The 23,094-nt window shown below is 58.6% G+C and overlaps 1 protein-coding gene across 20 annotated transcripts in view; it reads left to right on the forward strand.

Annotated features, from left to right (window-relative positions):
• Positions 1-23,094, forward strand: part of NCOR2 (nuclear receptor corepressor 2) — a 244,402-nt gene that overhangs the window by 196,461 nt on the left and 24,847 nt on the right. For 18 of the 20 annotated variants that reach the window (XM_058425856.1, XM_058425868.1, XM_058425870.1 and 15 more), the window contains 9 exons: positions 635-1,223; positions 9,447-9,567; positions 10,602-10,773; positions 15,494-15,658; positions 16,731-16,870; positions 17,366-17,468; positions 17,723-17,827; positions 18,109-18,212; positions 21,568-21,718. In XM_058425856.1, coding sequence (XP_058281839.1) covers positions 635-1,223; positions 9,447-9,567; positions 10,602-10,773; positions 15,494-15,658; positions 16,731-16,870; positions 17,366-17,468; positions 17,723-17,827; positions 18,109-18,212; positions 21,568-21,718 — 1,650 coding nt within the window. The remainder of the gene's footprint in view (positions 1-634; positions 1,224-9,446; positions 9,568-10,601; positions 10,774-15,493; positions 15,659-16,730; positions 16,871-17,365; positions 17,469-17,722; positions 17,828-18,108; positions 18,213-21,567; positions 21,719-23,094) is intronic. The other 2 variants (XM_058425861.1, XM_058425860.1) reach the window with 2 other exon arrangements.

Below are 23,094 nucleotides of genomic sequence, written 5' to 3' on the forward strand. Positions count from 1 at the left end.
GGCCTCATTGTCCACTGTGCCTGGGGCCCCTGCATGCACACTGAGCGCATTCTACACTGTCATGTGATGATGATGGTGGTGATGATGGTGCAGCAGCAGGCAGTCACCAGGCAGCTGCCCTTGCCATCACAATCGCTGGCTTCTCCTCCCTGTGAGATGGGAACTATTGTTCTCCCATTCTACAGATGGGAAAACTGAGGCCCAGGAGGTAACCTGAGTTTCCCATGGCACACAGCCAGTGCGGGGCAGAGCCGGGGTTAGAGCTCAGATGAGAACACGGAGACCCCCAGGACGAAAGCCTCTGCCCACGCCCGCCCTCAGTCTGGCTCCATCTGTCAGGGGTGCTGACCACCAGGAGGTCCTGGGGTTGGGAATTAACCAGGTTATGCCAGCAGGGTCAGACCGGGAGAAAGGTGGCCAGGGAAGGGCAGCAGCTGTGGGTAGGGGCCTGGCCAGGGGCTTTGTCTCAGGGGCGGGGCTCCAGGCAGGGGCCCAGGTGTATAGGAGCCTCGGGGCTGTTTTGGCATCAGGCAACAGAGTGGCCTCATCCCGAGGGTCAGGGCCAGGGCCACGCATCTCTTCTGGAGCCCCCGTCAGACCCTGCTCATCCCCTCTTCCTTCTCACCCCGCACAGCCACTGTCAACAACAGCTCAGACACCGAGAGTATCCCCTCTCCTCGAGCTGAGGCCGCCAAGGACACAGGGCAGAATGGGCCCAAGCCCCCAGCCGCCCTGGGCACCGACGGGCCACCCCCAGAGCCACCCACCCCACCACCGGAGGACATCCCGGCCCCCACTGAGCCCACCCCGGCCTCTGAAGCCACCGGAGCCCCTACGCCCCCACCAGCACCCCCATCGCCCTCTGCATCCCCTCCTGTGGTCCCCAAGGAGGAGAAGGAGGAGGAGACCGCAGCGGCGCCCCCAGTGGAGGAGGGGGAGGAGCAGAAGCCCCCCGCGGCTGAGGAGCTGGCAGTGGACACAGGGAAGGCAGAGGAGCCCGTCAAGAGCGAGGGCACAGAGGAAGCCGAGGAGGGGCCGGCTAAGGGCAAGGACACGGAGGCCACTGAGGCCACAGCTGAGGGGACACTCAAGGCAGAGAAGAAGGAGGGCGGGAGCGGCAGGGCCACCACAGCCAAGGGCTCGGGCGCCCCCCAGGACAGCGACTCCAGTGCCACCTGCAGTGCAGACGAGGTGGATGAGCCCGAGGGCGGCGACAAGAACCGGTGAGTGGGCGCCAGGCAGCCCTAACCTTGGCTTTTGTCTGCAGACACTGAGCAGCGACTACCTACTTAGACAGCCGCACCCAGTCTGGCTCTGCCTGCTTTGGGGGAGCCTGAGGTGTGGTTAGGGAGGCAGACTTGGCATAGAGTCCAGGCATGGGAAATGCAGGCTGGGAAGGGGCGGAGGTGTGGCTGGGAGGACCTCCCCAGGAGGTGACATCCAAGCTGAGACCCGGATGGGGGAGGCAGCCCTGGGCAGCGTTAGGGAGAGAGTGTGCCAGGCAGCCTGCTTGCTTCCTAGGGCCGCCCTCACAAGTAGCTCGAGCCAGGTGGCTTGAAACAAATACAGTCCTGGAGGCCAGGAGCTTGGGGACACTATGCAGGCCGAGACGCATCCTCTGAGCCTCTGGGCAGATCCATCCCACCTCTGCCAGCTCCTGGCCGCTGCTGGCGGTTGTGATTGCTGGCACGCCACTCTGTCTTTGCCTCTGCTGTCACATGACCTTTGCCCTGTGCTTCTCTGTGTCCACATTTTCTTCTTCTAAGAACACCAGGCATTGGATGAGCAGCTGTCATTGGATGAGCAGCTGTCCTAATCTAGTGCAGCTTCATCTTAACTTGATTATATCAGCAAACAGCCTGTTTCCAAATAAGGTCACATTCACAGAGACCCTGGGTTAGGACTTGAACGTACCTTCTTTGGGGGGACACAGTTCTACCTTCAGTGTGGCGGGAACAGCAAGTGCAAAGGCCCAAGGTGGGAATGAGCTTGGTGGATTCAGGTGCCAAAGGGTGGCTCAGGGAGGGGGCAGTCTGGTGGTGTGGGGTGGGCAGCCTGGCAGGACGGGGGGCAGCTCTCATGGGAGTGGGGGCACTGAGTCACGCCCTGGCAGGTGGGGGCTGCATTTTGTTCTCAGGGCAGTGAGAAGGCCTTTACGAGCCTCTCCTAAGAGAGCCAGATGTGATTTACCCATGAAGCCATGTGGGGGATTTGCTGGGAGTGAGAGGCACAGTCAGGAGGCAGCTGCAAGTGCCCTGGGGCCAGTGATGGAGATACGAGCATGGTGGCCATGGGGATGGAGAAAAGCCACAGGTTCAACATGTTTTTGGTGGTTCATCTCCCGTCAGCCGAGGGTCCAGGGCTCAGGATCACAGGTGATCACCTTGGATCACCTTGGATCACAGGTGCAGAGGTTCCCTTTGCAAATTCCTCTCCAGCTGGGATGGCCTGGAAGAACCCAGTGCCGTCCTGTTTGGGTGCTGATGTCTCTGAGGTGTGTTCTTTCCTTTCTGGCCTCCATCTTTGCTCCTGGCCTGGGTGACCCCACATCCCTGAGAATGCCGCCTTTTACCCGTTTTCAGCACAGATGCTTTGGGCCTCAAGGCCTCCAGCCCAGAACCAAAGACGGCTACCCAAGTTAGGGCCAATCTCTGGTGGCAGAGGGCAGACCCGCAGAGACTGTGTCCTGCTCACATCTGGACGGCTGGAGGAATTGTTTTCTGGTGGGGCAGGCGGGCCATTTTATTTTGACTACAGCGTGGTCTGTTTTCTCCCCTCCCAAGTCCCTTGGAATGGTCCTGGGCAGAGCGATCGAGGGAGGAAAATCGGACCCGCAGGGTCATGCGGGGGCCCTTGTCTCTGCCCTGGGGTTCACCCTGGACCATGTTAAAGGGGGAAGTCCTAGGACATTCCAGGAACTGAGGTTCACCAGGATCTCTGTAGGTTCCACAAAACAAAATCTCGGGGACCCTGGGAATCACTGCCGACAGGAACCGGGCCCATGTGTGTGAGAAGTGGTTGGCCTGACCCGGACCCTGTGATGAGCAAAGGCCTGGCCTGCGGGTTTCTGAGGGCACCGAACCCCTGAGCTTCTTGCCCGACAGTCCCAGCTTGGAAAACAGTGCTCATGGTGTGGCTGGGTCTGCCCTAGAGGCAGGCAGCCAGGGCCATTGTGCCTGGGTAGCGAGGTCAGGGCAGACGGCTCCCCGCCTCGCTCCTGCTGGCTGTGGGGACAGTTGTGGAAACACATGTTTCTGCCTTTGCAGGGGGAGCGCTGAGGTCACGGGGCAGCCCCACTGATGAGCTGCCTCCCAGAGTCTGTGTTTTGGGTCCATGTGGCTGGCCCCGGGCTGGGGAGCCGGGGCATCAGCTTGCATCCTGTCCGTCCCCAGAACGTTCAGGCTACGCCTGAGGTCCCGCAGGGCACTTGCAGCCTCCCGTCCTCTCCCCTGCAGCCCCACCCAGGGCCGTGTCCTCCCTCCCCCAGCTGGGCCTAGCGTGCATCCACCCCTTGCCCAATGTCCAGCACACAGCCCCTGGGGTGCAGGAGTCCTCGGCTGGGAGTCAGGACACCTGGTTTGTCCCGCCCTGTGCGACTAGGCCCAGGCCCCCGCCCTTGGGGCCTGCTTTGCCCTCTCAGTGAACGAGGCTGGACTCTGGCCAGCCTGCTGACCTCGTCCTGGCCGGCAGCCCGCCACCCCTCCCTCTGCTGGCCACGACTGCGCAGGGCCGGGCAGACGCTGGAGGATGCGGACAAGATGCGTCAGCGTAGGCCCCGGCAGCCAGGGCCTCCCGGGAAGGGCTGGCGGGACGGGTGGGCCCCCCAGGCGACCCCTGCTCCTGGCTGCCTGCCCAGTATCATCCCTCCTGCCTGGCAGCTCCAGTGGGGGAGCTCTGTGTTCCTGGATGGACGCAAGATGACTCGTCTGGCCCCCGCCCGGGTGCCTTTGGGAGAGAGAAAATCACATTCGCCTTTGGCCGCTGGCGCTTTCTTTGAGGTGCCCCTGCCTGGGTGTTTTCCTGGCAGACAACCAGAGATAGTGGCTTCGATTGCAAAACCCCAAGCCTGCCTGCCCTCCCCTCTCTTACTCTTCAGAGAAGGTGCCTGGGTACTTTTCTGGCAGGGCCTGGCCTTGGGAGTCCCCTCCCCCAAGCCTCAGTTTTCTCATCTGTAAGGTGGGCGTGGATGGCTTATTCCAAGAATAACTCAGTTAATGCTGGGCCACAGTGGGTGCTCAGTCAGGGATTAGCTGCCCTCCTTTGGATCTGCTTTGGGACACCCCCGAGAGGTCACCCCAAGAGGGGGCTGGAGTGCAGCTCCTTCAGCTGTCCCTCTGGCATTTTGGAAGATCATAACCACAATTTCACCTTTGTTACTTTATTCTGCAAGTGACTGATGGCACCAGCGTGCGCCAGGCGCCGGGGGTGCTGGAAACTGCATAGATGAGGCCCTGACTCCAGGCACTTATATTCTAGTGAGGGCGTGGAGAAGGAAACCATTGTTTATGGGATGAGTGGGTAATGGGGAGCGGGGGAGAGTGGACTGGTCAGGCGGGGAGGGCCTCTGGGGAGGTGACATTGGAGGGCAATGAGAGCCTTAGTGTGAGGGAAAGCCAGACCCCCTGGGAACCACCAGTGCAAAGGCCCTGTGGCCGCATGAGCGTATGTCCAGTGGACAGCAGAGAGGCCTCTAGCAGGGAGTAGAGTGGAGTGAGCAGCCCAGGGAAGAGAGGGTGGAGAGGTCAGAGGTGGGTAGGCCCCACGGGTGGGAGTGACGGGTCAGGGTTTATCTTGGGGCCTTGGAAAGGCAAGGGATGCCTGTTCACAAACCAGCCCTCCCTCTCCCTCCCAGCCCTAGGGTGGTGGCAAGGATCGTCCCAGCTTGATGACCATGGGGAAACTGAGGCAAGGGCTGGGTGGAGAGGGGATGTACTGTTGCAGGCCCAGCATGTTCCTGATGAATGGCCCCAGGCCCTTGTTCCCCTTCTCGTGTCCCCCTCCCCCACTGGCCTTCCTGAGTGGGAAGGAAAACGACAGTGAGGAGAAGGTGGCCCGACCCACTCGGCCCCACGTGCTGGTCACCAGCATCCCCACGCCCACCCGTGGACAGCCTTGAAGCTTTCGTCTCCACTCGCCAGATTGAGAAACCAAGGCACAGTTGGCTAAGTCACATGGTCAAAGAGGGGATCCGAGCCTTTGCTCGCAACTGCAGGGCTGGGTAGGCAGGGCAGGGCCCCTCCCGGACACATGCTGCGTGCCAGGCCCTGGGAGTCCCCACCCCACCCAGGCCTCCAGAAAGGAAAATAGAAGTGGCTGCCTTCTAAGAAAACAAAGGAGAGAGGCCGGGCGTGGTGGCTCATGCCTGTAATCCCAGCACTTTGGGAAGCCAAGGTGGGTGGATCATTTGAGGTCAAGAGTTCAAGACCAGCCTGACCAACATGGAAAGCCTGTCTCTGCTAAAATACAAAAAAAAATTAGCCAGGTATGGTGGCACGTGCCTGTAATCCCAGCTACTAGGGAGGCTGAGGCAGGAGGATCACTTGAGCCCAGGAAGCAGAGCTTGCAGTGAGCCAAGATTGTGCCACTGCACTCCAGCCTGGGCAACAGAGCAAGACTCTGTCTCCAAAAAAATAATATATAAAATAAAGAAGGGAGAGTGGAGGGTGGGGAGAGCCAGCCAGGAGGGCTTCTGGAGGCGGCGCTCCTCCCGCATGGCTACGGGACAAGGGGCGGTCGGATGGACCCTGAGCTCTGAGCGTTTGCCACCTTCCTCCTCCACTATAGGTGGCCGCTCCCTCTGGGAGCTTAGGACTCTCATTCTCCTCGAGAACTTGAACCCAGCCCTTGTGTTGGCTGCTGCCTTCTTTACCATGAGAGAGCTCTGGCTGGGATCAGAAGACCTCTTATAAAGTGCTACCTCCATGACCACGGTCCCCACTTGCTCTGGGGGCTCAAGAAAGAGGGGTCTGGGCCTCTTTGTGTGCCCCCCAGAGGGTACCTGCTGCGAGCTTCTGGGCAGCAGCCCCTGCCCCCGCTCACCCCCTGCCAATCTGACTGCCCACCCCCTACTAGGTGAGGGGCCACAGGGAAACCAAGGCACAGGGGGCACTCAGGCCCCACATAGAAAACCCAAGCTCTTGGACGGACTGCATGGGACAGTGGCACCTCGTGTTTTGTGTGTGTTATAAAATCATATTTTTTATCTCTGTAGAATTATCTTTACACATATACAAACATTTGCATTTCAACCTTAAAATTTATATTTTATTTTTCTATTTGTACACACATATAAAAATACTATTTTTACTGTTCATAGAGAAAATACAGCTGATACGTCGAACCCTTTATTTTATGGCTAGCATATAGTATGGTCTTCATTTCATTTTGTAACAGAGTTATTAAGATATCATTCATATACCATACATTTCACCATTGAAAGCGTATTATTTAGGCCAGGCACGGTGGCACACATCTGCAGTCCTAGCCCTTTGAGTGGCTAAGGCAGGAGGATAGCTTGAGCCCAGGAGTTCAAGACTAGCGTGGGCAACATAGAGAAACTTTGGCTCTACCAAAAAAAAAAAAAAAAAAAGTAAAAATCAGTCAGGCATGGTGATGTGTGCCTTTAGCCTCAGCAATTCCGGAGGCTGGGGTAGGAGGATTGCATGAGCCCAGGAGGTCGAGGCTGCAGTGAGATTGCAGCACTGCACTCCAGCCTGGGTGACATAGCAAGACCCTGTCTCAAAAAAAAAATGTGTATCATTCAGTTTTTCTTAGTATATTCAGTGTTATACTAAGAAAGAAACCCTATGCCCATCACTAGTCACCCCCATCCTCCCTCCTCCCAGCCCTGGCACCCACTCATCTCCTTTCTGTCTGGATGGATTGGCCCGTTCTGGACTTTTCACAGGAACGGAATCTACACTAGAGGCCTTCTGTGACTAGCTTGTTTCACGCGCGTCATGCCTTCAGGGTCCACCCACGTCATAGCTCGTGTCAGAGCCTCATGCCTTTTGATGGCCACGTGTTCCATTGTGCGGACAGGGCACACTTTGTCTCCGTGTTCATCTCTTGGTGGATGTCGGGTTGTCTCTGCCTTCTGGCTGTGGTGGGCTGGGCGGTGCTGCAGTGATGGGCGCGTGCAGGTTTCTGCGTAGACATTTGCTCTCATTTGCCTGGTGTGTGCCTAGGAGTGGAGGTGCTGGGTTTAGGGCAATGAGGGCTCACCGACTGCTTTCCAAAGTGGCTGGGGAATTCTGTCTTAAATTTAAGCTTGCAAGTGCGAGCTGGTCGAAATGGATGGTGATAGATAAAACTGCGGGGAGGGACATGGGGGTGGTGGCAGTTGAAGCCGCAGGTGGAGAATGTTGGGACAGGTGATACCATCTGTGTTTGGACCTGGGTTAGGGTACCTTGTCCTGAGGATGGCGGGGAGAGCATGGCTGGGCCCAGGTCCAGGGAGTGAGGCATGGCAGCGGCCAAAGAAGAGGCTTTAGGTGGTCCTGGGACATCAAGCAGGGTCGGGACAAGTGGAGGGAGGGGAGGGAGGAGAGTGGGCCGGCGGTGGGGGCGGTGGAGGTGCATGCAGAAGTCAGGGTGACCTTCCTCATCTGGCCCCCGTCTGTGCGCCATGGGCAGCCTAAGCAGGCGTCACCAAGTCTGTGTCTGCTCTGCCCGCTCAGCTGAGCGTGTGGCAGATGCAGGCAGCAGGCTGGTACCGGCAGGACAGGCCGATCACATGCCGGTGGCCCCATGGTCCTGCCGTGGCAGAGATTGAAGAGGGGACTGCCGGCAGGGGCCTCAGCACCCTGGGCATCTGCCCTGCTCATCTGCAGGAAGGAGATGGGTGCCTCTGGGCGCCAGGCATCCCGCACCGGCAGCTGGGGAGTGGGCTGTTGTCACAGCTCTCACCTCGAGGCCAGTAGGCTGTGACTTATAGTCTGCATAGGACATCATCACTGTGGTCACGGCACAGAGTAGGGGCTGTGCTGACAAGACCTGCCGGCTTCTGGCACCCAGGAGTTTTGCCCTCTGGCTGAATTCCAGGCCTGTGGCTGCTGCCCTCACGCCTGCCATGTGGTCATTTCACTAGCTTGGAAGACCTAGGACAGAGACTGGGTTCTGCATCACCTCCAAATACACCCAAATGCAGGCCGGGCTGCTTCCATACCCCCAAACGCAGGCTGGGCCACCTCCATACCCCCAAACATAGGCTGGGCCACCTCCATACCCCCAAACACAGGCTGGGCCACCTCCATACCTGCATACGCAGTCCAGGCTGCCTCCAAATACCCCCAAACTCAGGCCAGGCTGCCTCTATACCCCCAAATGCAGGCCAGGCTGCCTCTATACCCCCAAATGCAGGCCAGGCTGCCTCCGTACACCCAAATGCAGGCCAGGCTGCTTTATGCCTAGCAAATGCAGGCTGCAGGAGGGAGTCAAGAACTGGGCAGCCCCGGGCAGCCACACTGGGCAGGTGAAGGGTTCTCAGGCTGGAGCAGATCCAGTTCCTGCCCTCTGAGACCTCATACCAACTGGGGAGCCAGATGGGGATTATGGCGGGTGCTATGCTCAGTGTTGGGGCCTTAGAAATCCTGGAAGGCTTCCTGAAGGAAGCGGCACCCACTGAGCAGCTTGGGAGCCACACCCCCAATGCATGCTCTGCTAGGCACCCTGTGCCCTGTGTCGGCCTCTGGTTGTGCATCTCAGTAGCAGACAGAGGAAGGAACTGTCACTGTGGCTGATTGGTAGACAGTGGGCATGCCCTGCCTGCCCCTCCACACAAAGTCTGTGGCCTGGGCCCTTGTTATCATGTCCTCGTCCTTCGTGGCTAGTGTGTGGGAGAGATTCCAGGAAGTGGGTGCAGCTCCCCCACTCCTGCCTCCAGTAACCGGAGCTCATTCAGCTCCATGCCCACTGTCTTGCCCTGGCACCCGAGCCTCTCAGATTCGAGTGATGAGGAATCTCTTGGTGAATCTCTTCATTTCTCTGTCCCTGAATCGGGCTGATTCTTTGGCTTTCTGGCAGCTTCTGAAGGGCTACGTGTGGTGTGGGCCCCAGGTCTGGGCTTCTCTGGGATTTTCCTTGCCTGGGGCTGTCTTTGGGGATGTTTGATCCCAGCCTGGGCCTCTAGCACTGCCCGGCTGGCCTCTAGGCTGGGGTGGGAGGCTGGCTTGGTCCCTGATGGGGCCTGCAAGAACCAGGGGAGCGAGTGAGGAGGCACCTGCCTGCCCACTCGTGCCTCCCCTCCCCTGGCCCCAAATCTTGGTCTGTTTTCCCAAGAGAAACCGTTGACATTATCTGGGTGACCTGCACTGTCGCCTTGTGTCTCAGGGCCTCAGCCTCGTCCCCAGGGCTTGAGACAGGAGAGCCCGTCAAAACCGGGCAGCCCCCCATCCTGGGAGAGTCCGGCTGTGGGCCCCCAGCTGATGGTGCTCGTGTGCCCGCAGGCTGCTGTCCCCAAGGCCCAGCCTCCTCACCCCGACTGGTGACCCCCGGGCCAATGCCTCGCCCCAGAAGCCGCTGGACCTGAAGCAGCTGAAGCAGCGAGCAGCTGCCATCCCCCCCATCGTGAGTGCCCGTCCCCAGAGCCCCACAGGGTCCACCCTGACCTTGACTTTCCCATTCATCGAGACAGAGAATCCCACGGGCGGGAGCGTGCACCTGCAGCCCAGCTCATCCGCTTCTGTTTCCTGGAGAAATCCCCACGGAGCTGAGGTGGGAACAGCTGGGGAAGCTGGCAGGCACACCGGGTGGGGCTCCCGGTGAAGGCAGGAACTGGCGGCCTAAGGCCTCCCCCCTTCCACCCCGCAGCACCCTTGAACCCCCACATTAGATACTGGGTCATGGGGAGGCAGGAGCTTCCCCCACCCACTCAGCTATAGCAACAGCTTGGCCAGGGAAGGGTGGGGCCTACCAGTTCTGACCCTGGGGCCCTCTGGGAACACCCCCCTGGAAGGTTCTCTCAGCTGGGTGGGTGGGCCCTTAGAGGTGCCTTCTCCAGGGAGGTGAGTCCGGGCTTCCCAGTTGCAACTGGGGGCTCTGGGCTAAAAGACCCTGAGCTGACCAGGCTGGTGGTCCCTCGGGGCTTTGAGTGATGGGCTCAGGGCATGCCAGGCTATATGGCCCAGTCCCCGAGGCCCACAGAATCCTGTTGCTCAGTCCTGGCTTCCCTGAGACCCAGAGAATTTGGGTCCACAGAAGGAGCTGGAGGAGAGGGTAACAGCAGGCTCCAGCCTCCTGTCCACCACCAGGCTGCTGGGCCAGGCTTTCTGGGAGGTGGGTTCCCTCTGTTCACCACCAGGCAGCTGGGCCAGGCTTTCTGGGGAAGTGGGCTCTCCCTGTCCATCACCAGGCAGCTGGGCCAGGTTCTGGGAGGTGGGTCCCCCTGTCCATCACCAGGCAGCTGGGCCAGGCTTTTTGGGAGGTGGGCTCCCCCATGTGCTCTGTGCTAAGACCTCCCCTTCTTGCCGCACCTGGGACCTTGAGCATGTCGCTGGCTTTCCCAGGCCTTGGTTTCCAGGCTGGTCACATGCATGTCTCTCCCTGACCCTGTCACTTTCGGACACCCTCTGTGGATGCTCACTTCTGCCTGTTTCCCTCAGCAGGTCACCAAAGTCCATGAGCCCCCCCGGGAGGACGCAGCTCCCACCAAGCCAGCTCCCCCAGCCCCACCGCCGCCGCAGCACCTGCAGCCGGAGAGTGATGCCCCTCAGCAGCCTGGCAGCAGCCCCTTGGGCAAGAGCAGGAGCCCAGCGCCCCCCACCGACAAGGAGGGTGAGTGCACACCAGTGGCTGAGTGGGGCTGGGGCAGCAGGGCACTGATGGGCAAGGGACATTTGTGTGTCCAGAGCAGCTGCTGCAAACCCCACGGCCACAGTGGCAGGGAAAGTAAAGTAAACATGGAACAGTTGAGCAGGGGGAAGCAGTTGGGAATGGTAGGGACTGCGGCAAATTGGAGAACTCTTGTTTTCTCTAAAGTGGGCACGTATTGGCCTTGGCCAAGAGTACCCTGTGGCAAATCAGGCCTGGGGTGGTTCTTCCAGCAAAGCCAGAAATCCATCTTCTTATGTGAAATCCCCCTGGTTTCTCAACACTGGCAACTTCTCAAAATTTTCAAAAGTATCGTGAATACACAAAAACATGTCTACAGCCCAGCCTCTGATTCAGTGTGAATCAGTCCACGCAGGAGCTTCTGGAATCACAGATGGGGCCCAGCACCTGGCTGGCAGCAGCTCTGGGGCCTGGACAGGAAGGGCTGCCCTCCCCAGCTGGCATCCTGACCTTGCTCCAGGCCCGGGTCTCTGGGTTCACCAGGAGCCAGGGTGGGGGGTGACTCCCAAGCCGCTGTGTCACAGGGACTGCCCCAGGCACATCTCACTGTCATCACGTGAAGCTCAAGGTCAGGAGACAGGAGGACGTGGTTGCTTGTTCTCTGAATCTTCAATCTCTGCCCCACTTCCCACTGGGCCCAAGAAATTCTGAACCTGTGTCCCCAAAGAGGCATCTTCTCCAGGTCAGCCTGGCATGCAGCAGGTGCTATTGTGCCTTGCAGGTGTTGGGGGCTGCCTCCCCAGAGGTTCCCCACCCTCGGCTAGCCCTGGCGCTTGCTGGCAGGCTGCTCCAAAGGTCTGAGGGCAGCAGGACCCCAGGCTGACCTTCTGACCAGCACAGCCCAGGGACAAACCCGGGTGACTGGAGCTACCATCAGCTGTCCCCTTCCCACTGCCTGGGTGTGACATCCCCCTTCTCTTTTTTTTTTTTTTTTTTTTTTGAGACGGAGTATCACTCTCGCCAGGTTGGAGTGCAGTGGTGGCACGATCTCCGCTCACTGCAACCTCTGCCTCCGGGGTCCATCCGAGGCTGCTGGGTCAGGACATTTGTTGAAAACCCAAGGCCCCAAGCACCATGCTGGCAGAGCAGGGATTAGGTAGGGAGGAGAGGAAGTCTCTGCTCTGGGGAGCTGCTGTGTTTTTGAGTGAGGAGGATGTTAAACAAGGGAACACGTAACGAAGCAAGATGGTTTTAGAGTCGTTCGTCCACCATGAGAAATGGGTCGAGCGAAGAGGCGGCTCCGGAAGGACCCTGTGGAGTGGGGAGCAGCTCCGCCGTGGGAGATCTCTGGGTGGGCATTGCGGGCCGAGGGAACAGCACATGCAAAGGCCCTGGGGTGGAAACACGCTCGGGGTGTGTAAGGAGTCGCCGGGGGTGGTTGTGGCCGGGGAAGGGTGGGCAGGTGGATGGTGAGGGAGGTGGGGACCGGATTGTGTAGGGCCTCTCAGGCCACAGCGGGCAGTGGATTTTTGTCTCAGGTGTGGCAGGGGCTGCTGGAGGGATTTGAAGTGAGCGTGTGTTGTGGAAGGGGAAGGAGGTACTTGTTATCTGATTTATATCTTGGAAAGCTCTCTCTGGCCGTTGTTGAGTCAAGGGCAGAAGCAGGAGGTCACAGCGCAGCTCTTGGCAGGCGACAGAGGCTGCCTGAACTGCACAGGTGGCTGTGGAGGTGGAAGGAAGGGCACGTCGGGAGTTTGTTTTGGAGGCAAAGCCAGTGGGGCGTTGAACCCGGTGTGGGGATGACGCCAGGGATGTCTCACTGGAACCGGGATGCCCCATGACAAGGGCTGGGCTGTCTGGGGCCAAGGTACAGTGTGCGGCCCAGGGTGTGGCTATGGGAGACGTTGCTGGTTTGGGGCGCCAGCCGGGGAAGGAGCTATGTATCCATGTCAGGGGCCCCAGCAGCTTTGGCCAGCGTCAGATCTGATCAGGGCTGGAACTGCACGGCGCCAGCCAGGTCCTGCTGAGCCAGGTCGCAGGCCCCTGTCCTGGGAGAAAGGGAGCCACTGGCCAGCAGTTCCTGCGGCTGGCACTCAGCCCGTTGGTGTGGCGAGGGCCTGTGCCGTTTCCTGGCCTTATTCCCTGTGGGGACGGTGCACCTGGCGTCAGGCCCTGCATGCCTTTCTTGCACAGCCTGGCTTGCAGCTCAGCTCCCACAGGGACACACATGAACTTGACACCCAGCGCTACCTCTCTGGTCTCTCAGGAAGCCAGCCTATGCTGCCCCTGGCTCCCACACAGAGCGGCTCAGCCAAGCAGGTCCCTCGGGGTCCCCTGGGCCCAGCTGGAGGAACAGGTTGTCTCTCCAGGCTCTCGGCCGCCCGCCCAGCCTGGCCTAGCCCCAGCTTGCCTTCCAGCATCGAACAGCTCCCCTCCTCTCCCTCCCAACTCTCTGGAACTGGGCTGGAAGAAGCACCAGAGGCGTACAGGGCTGGGTAGCCAGAGGGGCCAGGTCCAGGGCGTTTGTAGGATCTCCAGATCTGAGGCAGGCCCTGTACAGGTGCCTCCACTGGGAACTGGTTAACAATGAGAATTCCTCTGCATCTGTGCCCCCCTGCTTCCTGTGGGCTGCCCACCTCGCCAGGGCACAAGTCCAGGGGAAACAGTCTTCAAGGAGAGAATTGGGGGCGATTTGGTACACAGGCCTCCTTGCCCACCTGCTCTGCTCACAGCAGGCATCATTAATTGATCTTAGCACTCTCCTCCGCTGTCACACCCTGATGGGCCCTCAGAACCTCCTTTGTTCATCTGGAGGCAGCGTGATAGATGACACCTGCCTGCCATTCCTGTTCCAGAACCCAGAGGGCTCCGTCATTCCCAAGTTGTGTCTCTGCTCAACTTCTTGGCCAGTTATCTCCCCATATGATTGGTCCTCAGGGAGAGGTTCAGAGCTGAGGACAGATTTCAGCAAAGGGCAAGAGGCCAGCAGGAAGATGCCATGAAGCCAGGCCTGAGCCCCTGGGCCCTGCTGAGTTTACAGGATCTCCCCAGGCCTGAAATCTAGGACCCATCATCGCTTCTCTGCCGCAGGCCGTGTGGCGGGTTAAGGCCATGGTCTGCAGCCCCAGTGCATGGGTTCGAATCTGCTATCTGCCACTTGCTAGCTGGGGCCTTTGACCAGGTGGCTTAACCTCTCGGCCTCTGTTTTCCCGTCTGTGAAATGGGGATAATCAGTCAGTTCCTTGTAGGGTGCTGTGAGAATAAATGAGTGAACATGCTTAGATTCATGTCAGCCGTGGAGGCCTAAGAGAGCGTTACCTCTCGGTATTACCCTTTCCACGCTCCGCCTGGTAAGTAGTTCTGCCTGAGCTTGGCTGCTCAGCCAGCCAGCGCACAACCGCTGCTTGCACTGGCTCAGTGGGCTTCTGATCCTGACTCAGCTAAGTATTTGCTGGTGAACTCAGATAAGCCCATTGGTGTGTCTGTACCTCAGTTCCCCTCTGTAAAATGTGTCTGGCAGCAGTCTCTGTATGAGCTTAACAGGAGGCTCATGGAGGCCATGGGGTGCTGAGCACAGTGCCTGTGCTGAGTACCACTCAGCAAACTGAGGCTGACGCTGTGGTTGTTATCTGGAGGGTCTGGGCTTATAAACCCCCACTGCCTGCCACAACACACACAGGCACACACACACATCCATGCACTCACACACACATGCACATACACAGACGCACACACATCACAAGTTACCTCCTTCAACATTGTGTAGAGCACGAGCCAGCAAGCTTTTCCTGCAAAGAGCTAGAAAGTAAACATTTTAGGCTTTGTGGGCCAGACAATCTCTGTTGCAAGCACTCAGCTCTGCCATAGACAATAAATAAATGAACAGATGTGACCACGCTCCAGTAAAAGCGTATTTACAAAGTCAGATTGTGGGGCCAGGCGTGGTGGCTCACGCCTGTAATTCCAGCACTCTGGAGGCCAAGGTGGGAGGATCTCTCGAGCCCAGTAGTTCAGGACCAGCCTGGGCACACATAACAAGACCTCGTCTCTACAAAAACAAAATATAAATTAGCCAAGCGTGCTGTGGTGACACATGCCTGTAGTCCCAGCTACTTGGGAGGCTGAAGTGGGAAGATCCGTTGAGCCCAAGAATTCAAGACCAGCCTGGGGCAGCATAGCAAGACCCCATCTCTACAAAAGTAAAACAAATTAGCCAGGCATGGTGTGGTGGTGGGCGCCTGTATTCCCGGCTACGTTGAGAGGCTGAGGTGGGAGAATCATTTGAGCCCAGAGGTCAAGGCTGCAGTGAGCTGTGACAGCACCAGTGCACCCCAGCCTAGGTGACAGAGGGAGACCCTGTCTCAAAAAAAATAGGGGGCAAACAGACCCTTTGAGATACCGTTTGCCACCTCCTGGCTTAGAGGCCTGTCCAGGGACCTTGGCTTGCTGGACTTGGTTGAGTGCCTATGGGGTTGCAAAGCCAGAGGGTCCCGTTCTCATCCTCAGGGGCAGCTGAGAGCCCCCAGCTCAGACCTCGAGACCCCCTCCCCTGCTGAGCAGAATACCATGGGGTTACAGAGCAGCGCCCAGGCAGGCAGACTTGGGGGGCTTCCCAGAGGAGCCCAGGCTGTCACAGGCCACCACTACTGTGGGTGCATGAAGGCCGTTTGAGTGGGGTCAGCCAGGGCTTCCGAGATCTGACTGCCCCACTTCCTGCCCTCAGCAGAGAAGCCTGTGTTCTTCCCAGCCTTCGCAGCCGAGGCCCAGAAGCTGCCTGGGGACCCCCCTTGCTGGACTTCTGGCCTGCCCTTCCCCGTGCCCCCCCGTGAGGTGATCAAGGCCTCCCCGCATGCCCCGGACCCCTCAGCCTTCTCCTACGCACCACCTGGTAAGTAGCTCTGCCCGAGCTTGGGCGTCCCCTTCAGCCAGTGCACAATCGCTGTTTGCACTGTTTGCACTGGCTCAGAGCTGCACACAGAAGCATCTTAAAGCCTCCTGGGACCCAGCTGGAAGGACAACCTGGTCAGTGGAGGGAAAGGGGGAGATCTTTTAAGAAAGCTGCCCCGGGATTGAGATTGAAGCCACTGGCAAGAGGGAGCCACAGCAGGTGCTTGAGTTGGCGAGGGGCAGGCTTGGAGTGGGAGCTATGTTTTCCATTGGTGGCTTAGAGCTAGAGAATGGGCAGATGGCAGAAGAGCCTGGGGAGGGAGCAGAGGCGCTACCTTGGTTCACAGACTCTGTGAGGCTGCATTTCAGCCCTGTTCTAGGTCCTGCAGTCCTGCTGGGCCTCGCCAGCTGTAAAGCAGCACAGCCGGGGCTGGTACAGACTGCTGTTGGTAAAGGCTGGTGCCGAGGGATGTGTGGGCCAAGGGAGCCAGAAGAACAGGGAAAGTCATGCCAGGCAGACGGACCAGCATGTGCAAAAGCCCAGAGGCAAGAGAGAGCAGGCAAAGCTTGAGAAACTGAATCTGGCCACCACTGCCGAAGCTTGGTGCCCAGTGAGCTGGGGAGACCCAGGGGCCAGGTCAGGCGAGCCTGAAGGCCAAGTCGGGGGCTAAGACTTTCTCCTGAGGGCAGTGGGAGCCATCGAGGGCACACAGCACGGAGAGGGTGTGCACCAGTAGACTTTTCCAAAAAGGTCCTTTTGGTTCCTATAAGGGGAAGGGGCTACTGGGGGCTACAGTGGAGATGGGGAGACAGGGGATCCAGGTGAGAGTTGAGGGTGGTTGGATCAGGGCCTGGGCAGCGGGTGAGGTGGGAGGCTTCCCCAGGTTAGTGGTGTCTGCACCTAGGACTCGGGTCACTAATGAGGACAGAGCCGGGCAAGGCAATAGAGGGGCGCGTGTGGATGGGCACTTCCTGGCCAGGACAGGGAAGAGGTGGGGTGCAGCCTGGGGCGTGTGTCCAGCAGGGAAGTGGCAGCTCCTGGGCCCCACAATGGATGGACATGTGCTCCACAGGTCACCCGCTGCCCCTGGGCCTCCATGACACTGCCCGGCCCGTCCTGCCGCGCCCGCCCACCATCTCCAACCCACCTCCCCTCATCTCCTCTGCCAAGCACCCCAGCGTCCTTGAGAGGCAAATAGGTGCCATCTCCCAGGTGAGTGGTAGCCCTTCTTTTCTTGAGGGCTTGGTCTTCTTATCTGTAAAGTGGGGGCAATGGGACCAGTGAAGTCTGGGGGTGGGGGGGCAGGCTCTTGGGGGCCTGGGTCATCTCCACTCAGGCATCTGGGATCTGAGCTGGCTGGGTCCCGCCCCAGGCACTCAGGGCCTCATCCCTGGGGGGTCACTCTGTATTGCAGTCAAGGGCACGGCTCAGAAACCAGGCTGTGTGGCCTCAGGCAAGTTACTGAACCTCCTGTTTCCCCCACTGTGAAATGGAAGGGCAAATGCAAGGGGCTCAGAGGGCATGGCCCCTTCACAGGTGAGGGGGCCGAGGCTTGGGAGCAGCAGTGACTTGTCTGCCGTCACACAGCTGGACAGCAGCCCTGGCCTCTGAGCCACACGTGGGCTTTGTGAACAGGAGCGTCAGGCACTCTGGACTGTTGGGGAGGGACCAGGGTGCCCCCGTGACCCCGCAACTCCACCCCTGCAGGGAATGTCGGTCCAGCTCCACGTCCCGTACTCAGAGCATGCCAAGGCCCCGGTGGGCCCCGTCACCATGGGGCTGCCCCTGCCCATGGACCCCAAAAAGCTGGGTAAGGCTCCTGGCCCATCCATCTGGGTGGCTCAGGCTGGGCTCTGGCTGTCCTGTGGGTGGGGCGGGGGAGGAAGGGGTATCTTGGCCCACAGAAATCCAGGTAGCAGCTGGGAGGTCCCCACTCAGCAACCCTGGCTGGAACATGGTGGGGAGGGGCAGCGCTTCCCAGCCCTTGGCTCAGGTTGGGTGGGGACAAGCCTCCCGGGACCCTTCTCCGACAGCACGTGACTCGCTCCTCTTACTGGTCCTCAGCACCCTTCAGCGGAGTGAAGCAGGAGCAGCTGTCCCCACGGGGCCAGGCTGGGCCACCGGAGAGCCTGGGGGTGCCCACGGCCCAGGAGGCATCCGTGCTGAGAGGTGAGGGCCCTTCTGCCCTGGGCCCCCAGCGTCTGCCCCTGTTCCTCGGGTGCCCAAGGTGCCCTTTATTCAAAACCTGCTGGGAAGCGGCATCTCCCAGAGGGTCTGGGGGCCCCTCTTCACGGCCGTCTCCCTCACCATTTAGGGGTAGGGGGACTCCCTCTGCGTTGAAACAACTAGCACAACTTGTGGGTCGCTCGGTCAGGGTGGCTCTCAGGACTGGGGCCTGAGGAAGGAAGGGCCACAGACACCCCCTCAGCCCCACATCTTGTGTCTTCCAGGGACAGCTCTGGGCTCAGTTCCGGGCGGAAGCATCACCAAAGGCATTCCTAGCACACGGGTGCCCTCGGACAGTGCCATCACATACCGCGGCTCCATCACCCACGTAGGTGTCCTGGGGTGCGGCATGAAGGACGGATTGGGACCAGCACGGGGCCAGCCCATCTTATAACCCCTTGTTGTCACCAAACCATTAGCCTCAGCCGATGGGGTGATGACGGGGGGACAGCAGTTCACTCCATGAACTTTCATCTAGTCTGCATGGAGTCAGGCACTGGGATTGCCAAGCACAGCTCGAAACTCTGCCTTCAGGGAGCTGCCATGTGGTGGAAGGAAACAGACCAGGGTAAATAACTAGGCTGGTGAAAACTGAGCAGGCAGGCAGAATGTGAGCGTGCCACGGCTGAGAATGCCTGGCCAGGGGCATTGCTTAGACAGGGAAGGAAGGTGACATGTCAGCTGTGGCCAGAAGAAATTGAGGGTGCAAGCCATGTGGGAATCTCAGGGAACACCATTCTAGGCTCAGGGAACACCATTCTAGGCTCAGGGAACAGCACGTGCAAAGACAGAGTGTGAGAGGAGTTCCTGAATTGTGCCAGGACTGGTGCCCCAGCCTTGCAGCTGATGAGCTAGGGACCCAGGGTTTTGTGCCACGTGTGTCTGGCTCTCAAACACAGTGACAGAGCGTGGGTCCACACACATGCGCACACGTGCATGCAAGTTCTAACAGTAGAGCTTCGGGCAACAGGATGGTCCACAGGGAGGCGTTTTGGACTCAGGCAGTGTCAAATCCCACCACAGAGGAGCCATTTACACTTTGCCCTTCTCTGAAATCTGTAGGTTTAAAAAATCTGAGCTTTCAAAGGCAGCTGTGCTGAGTGGGAAGGGCAAGTGCTTTGGACAGAAGTCAGGCTGAGGGCCCTCAGGTGCCAGCTCCACCACCTACTCAGACAGGCAGTGGCCTGCCCTGACTCCGTTTCCCCTTTGCTAACAGTATTCCTGGGAGAGTCATTCTCCTGAAGTCGTAGGGACCTTTGAAGTTCCCAGGCATCCACCTGCTCTGGGTTCCTGAGTGGCCATGACCCGCACCCTTCCTCGAACCTCTCGGTTACACACGTCTCTTTGATTGCTTTTGGCAGAGAGCCAGCTGCCAAAACATGTGAGACAGGCAAAGGTCAAACTTCCCTGCAGTCTCACTACCAGATAGTGAGGAAGTCAGCGTGTGGCCCGCACACACAGAGCCGTTCATTAACCGAGTAGGTGCCACAGGCAGGGACCACGTGGTTCACAGCTGGCGAGGGAGGCTCAAGGAAGTCCCAGCTGCCTGATCTTCCAGGGACTTCCTGCCCATCTTGGGAGTAGAGTTCATTGGGGCCAAGAGCAAGAGGCTACAGGCTCATCTCCTGGAAGCAGACGTTATGCAAACAGAAGCTTCCCTGTTAATGGGAGTCTGTCCAGTGTATTCACCCGAGAGCAGGGGCGACTGGCTGGATTTCTGTTCTCTGTCTAAAATACTATAGCTCAGAAACATCAAGCTGGGCACGGTGGCTCTTGCCTGTCAGCCCAGCATTTTGGGAGGCCAAGGTGGGAGGATAGCTTGAGCCCAGGAGTTTGAGACCAGCCTGGACAGAAAGAGGCCTGTCTCTACTGAAAATTTAAAAATTGGCTGAGCATGGTGGCACATACCTGTAGTCTCAGCTACTCGGGACTGGGAGGCAGGAAGATCACTTGAGCCCAGGAGTTTGAGGCTGCAGTGAGCTATGATGGTGCTCTACACTCCAGCCTGGGCAATACAGCAAGACCCCTTCTCAAAAAAAAAATCAGATGCCTCAGTTTCACCATGGAGAGCCCCCCCCTTTTTAAATCATTTATTGTGATATTCAGTAAGCCACTGATTTCTGCAGTACAAACCCAGTTCTGACATGGACCATCTGATGTTAGGGCTGGATACAGAAAGGGGTGCACTTGTATTAGCTGCCTCTTGGGGGGCTTTTCCTGCCAGGATGCTGCAGGAATCCTGTGCTTCCCTGATGGGAGAGGTGGCTGCCCCGAGCTGTCACCTGACTTAGCACCTATTGTGCCACACTGTTAGTGCACAGGTGTCTTAAAGCACAGAAGGGAGATGCCGCTCAGAGTATTTGCTTTGAGAAGTTTGTGGGGAGCTCATCGGAATTCAGGGCGTCTTGCTGTTACCCTCCACAAAGACCAGGATCTGCGATGAACACCCCGGGGTACCAGGTGCTGCCCCAGGGGATGTCCCCAGCCGAGCGAGTCCAGCCAGAGACTCAGAGCTCACTGGTCAAGGTCTTGGGACATAGTAGAACCCCTGCCGTTGAATCTGCACCTGGAATCCTAGAAAGAGAAGAGGGATATTGAGATTTGGGGACCCCTTGTCCGTGCCAGATGCCTTGGAGAATCGTCAGTGCAGAACGTCTCCATTTTGTGGATGTGCAAACTGAGGCTCAGAAAGGAGGTCCCACGGCAACTTGGTAGTAAAGTTGCTGTTTGACACCCAACGTTCTGACTCCAAAGTCACATTCTACTCTGATGCTTGTGTTCTTTAAAGTCACCCAAGGCGGGATGCTGCCCCACGTGGCCATCTCCTCTCTGCTTGAACACATCCTCCAACGGGGAGCTCATTCCCTATAAGGCAGTGGTTCTCAGTTGGGGGAAATGTTGCCTTCAACTCTCTAGGGACATTTTCGGTTGTCCTAACTTGGTGAGAGACACACTGGGGAGGCGTGTACTATTGGCCTCTAGTGCTTTGAGGCCAGGGATGCTGTCAAACAGCCCTCAGTGCACAGGATGGCCCCACAGCAAAGAAGGGTCCAGCTCCGGCTGTTAGGAGGGCCGAGGTAGAAAACCTGGGTTAGAACTAAAATTTCTGGTGTCCTGCCCTGACGTGAGTCCTTGTCCTGGTTTTAGGAAACCAAAGTGTATGACGTGGTCACGGGCACAGCACAGGAGCAGAAACCCCAGCATCCCCGCCAGTTACCGTTTTCGGTAACTGAATGTCAAGGCTCTGAGAAGTAAACCCCACGCAGTGGTGGGGACACAGACTCCAGGACCAGAATGCCTGGGTTCAAGTCCCCGCCTGCCCCTCATTAGCCAGGTGACCCCGGGTAAAGTCACTGTGCCTCCCTGTGCCTCGGTTTCCCCATCTGAAACAGGCATAATCAATAGGGTTGTCTTAGGGTTGTTTCGAGGATTAAATGAGCAAATCCATAGAGAGCACCCAGAACAGTGTCCGCTCATGAGAAGCACTTGACAAGGGATCTTCATTCTTCAGGTTCCTCTTAGGGTTTTGTTCCATGCAAGCTCTTACCCATTTGAGACAGTGTGTGTGGACACGCGTGTGCATCGGTGGGCACATGAGCTTGTAAGCATGTCTTTGCCTGCATTTGAGTTGAGAGGGGTCCTGGGCTGCAGCCTCCTGGGCGCTCACTCCTCTGCACCTGCAGGGCACGCCAGCTGACGTCCTGTACAAGGGCACCATCACCAGGATCATCGGCGAGGACAGCCCGAGTCGCTTGGACCGCGGCCGGGAGGACAGCCTGCCCAAGGGCCACGTCATCTACGAAGGCAAGAAGGGCCACGTCTTGTCCTATGAAGGTGAGTCGCAGGAGGAGAGGAGGCCCAGGACCAGGGGAGGAGTGTGTTTGGCCCACCGAGGTAGCTTCACAGGGGAGCAGGGCTGGGTTGACATCAGAAAGCACAATCTGATAGGTGGTGACTTCCCCATCCCTGCAGGTATGCAAGCCAGCAGCAGGGAAGCGTTGGCCTTAGCTGCCTCCCACCTCCGCCCAGTTCTTTACAATTTAGGAAACAAACTTGTGGCCAACCTTTTTAGAAGCATAGGAGGGAAACTGAGGCCCGGAACAGAAGCCCGAGCTCACGCCGCCAGGCCTCCAGCACCATACTGACAAACCACGCACTCTCTCGTTGGCCATGAAAGAGGCCATGGCCAGAGTGCCCCTCGTCCCACTGTGTTCCAGGCTCTTGCTGCGGAGCCCCCATCCTCTCCCTCTCTAGGCACTGGGTTCCAGAACCAGGAGACCCTGCCAGGAAGGAGTTAAGGGAGTCGAGTGCCGGGAAAGAGAATTTCCTGGCAGTCTAGGGCACCCAGGGGTGTGCAGATGAAAGCTGCTAATGGGCGCCTCTCTCAGCACTGCAGCTGCAAGGCCCGGAATTGCCCCTCCTCCATCCGCCTCCGCCTGTGCGCGCGGCCCCCTCCCCAGGCCTGGGAAGTGGAGGTGGCACCTTGTGGCTTAGGAACATATGCGCTCCCTGCTGCCACGGAGAGAGCCTTGGAGACAGGCCTGCAGCTGTGTCTTGGGTGCCAGCGCATGCCCTGGTGCCCCTGGACTGAGTGCCCTGGGGGTGGCGGGAAGCCTGGGAAGGGCTGGTGGCGGGGTTAGTCAAGGGCTTGTCTTGAGAGGTCACTGGGTAGAGTCCCACCTTGGGACCCCAGACCAGTGCCTGAGCCTTTATAGGCCTTGAGTGTATCGTCTTCATCATGGGTTTCAGTCGGGTCCTTCAAACTCTCATCTGCTCCCTGGGCCAGGTAGGCAGTGCGGGCAGTGGCAGGTGTGAGACACTAGGGAGTGGGGAGGACTGTGGTGCCTGCCCACGCCGTCCACTCCCCTGCGGCCACCTGTCAGCCAGGCTTCTCATCTCTCCGTTTTTATCTGAAATCTCCCAATGTTTAAACATTGGCAATTAATTTGGAACGTTTTCTGGACAGCAACCCAGTACCCTCCTGTTGGCAACCCCTGGAGTAGCTCCTGGGCCGCGGGCCACACGAAGCAATGGTTGAAAAGCCCGAGAGCCTGTCAGTTGGTCATTCCCTCTGAGGGGTGGGGTGGAGGCCCGCGGGGCTCATTTCTGATAGCTCTGGACTCAGCTGCCCTGAAAAGAGAGCCCTGGCTAGATGGGCAAAGCCAAGCCTTTACCTTCGGGGGCCACCTCCGTCTGTTCAACCCTTTGCC

The sequence above is a fragment of the Hylobates moloch genome, unplaced genomic scaffold, assembly GCF_009828535.3.
Source record: "Hylobates moloch isolate HMO894 unplaced genomic scaffold, HMol_V3 SCAFFOLD_12, whole genome shotgun sequence".
NCBI classification, from domain to species: domain Eukaryota; kingdom Metazoa; phylum Chordata; class Mammalia; order Primates; family Hylobatidae; genus Hylobates; species Hylobates moloch.